Raw genomic sequence first — 1,170 nt, 5'->3', positions numbered from 1 at the left:
GAGGAGGAGGAGGAGGAGGAGGAGAAGGAGGACATATAAAACTACTTTACCGCTCCAGCTGCTTCTAAAGCCTGATTGCGACCAGTCGAGTCCCCAGCTGCGACTTTAAGTTGGATATAGAAGGACACAATAATTATAGGAATGAGACCAAGTGCCGTTAAGGTCAGCTGCCATCCGACGATGAAAGAAATGACGAGACCAATGCCAATGTTGCAGAGGAGCTGGATTATGAAGGCAATCTGGGTTCCTGTGGCCTGAACGGGAAAATTATAAGAAATAAAAGATAACCACAAAATACGATTTCGTGGTCGTATATACACATGCGCTACTGTAACGTATGGATCCATTAAATCGGTTCGGAGATTGGCGAAAAGATGGAATGGCGATGACGCATTTGAAACAATTTCCTCAAACAACATTGCTCTGATCGATCAATCACTGAGATAGAACCATAGCATCAGTTGAGAGTAAGTGGTTTCATTAGAGCTAATCGGCGTTAAAAACTGAAAAACAATGTCGAAATCATTGGAGTTTGAACTATGAGAAAATGTGGCTCTCTGCTTGTTCCCAATTAACGTCGTGTTCCAAAGGGAGTTTAAAAAAAATTTGAATCAAGATGTTTGAATCATGTATGTTTATTTTCAACCTCAGATGGACGCGTAGATAAAAGGCACTTGGGTCGAGGAAACATACTTATGAACCTGTAAGCCTGAGAAAAATATTGCTCGCAAAGACTAGACAGGTTTGTAAGTACTTAAAATATCAAAGCTCAATGTAAGTGGAATCAACAGTTATTCATAAAAAAACACGCTTTGTGCTGGACCGACTATAGTAAAACGAAGCTCATTTTTTACTGCCGAATTTGAATAACGCACCTTTCATTGCCGCAAAAAACTTATCAGCAAGGTCAAACTTCCTATATGAAGTTTTATTTCAAATGGGCTGAGCAATGGAAAAGTACAACTCGTCAAACAACGAAGTTCCAACAAAAACCCCATTAGTGATTCCAGCCACAGTTGCCCGCAGAATAGTCAATCATCCCAACAACTGTGCTGATGAGTCTCCAGAAAAGTTATTGAATAAAAACATGCGTATTTTATCATTGACAGTATGTGTTACCGAACATAAAAAGAGTACATGATACTCTTTATACATACATAATATATATAT

General features: G+C 39.1%; 1 protein-coding gene across 1 annotated transcript in view; it reads right to left on the bottom strand.

Annotated features, from left to right (window-relative positions):
* The window catches only part of LOC101863574 (ATP-dependent translocase ABCB1), a gene marked incomplete in the record, with an annotated part of 82,729 nt that overhangs the window by 53,066 nt on the left and 28,493 nt on the right, over positions 1–1,170 (bottom strand). Inside the window, 1 exon segment of the mRNA XM_013080880.2 lies at positions 51–254. Coding sequence (XP_012936334.2) covers positions 51–254 — 204 coding nt within the window.

The sequence above is a fragment of the Aplysia californica genome, unplaced genomic scaffold (assembly GCF_000002075.1).
Source record: "Aplysia californica isolate F4 #8 unplaced genomic scaffold, AplCal3.0 scaffold00104, whole genome shotgun sequence".
Classification (NCBI taxonomy): domain Eukaryota; kingdom Metazoa; phylum Mollusca; class Gastropoda; order Aplysiida; family Aplysiidae; genus Aplysia; species Aplysia californica.
Note: the sequence above shows the minus strand (reverse complement) of the source record. Positions and strands in the feature narration are given on the sequence as shown.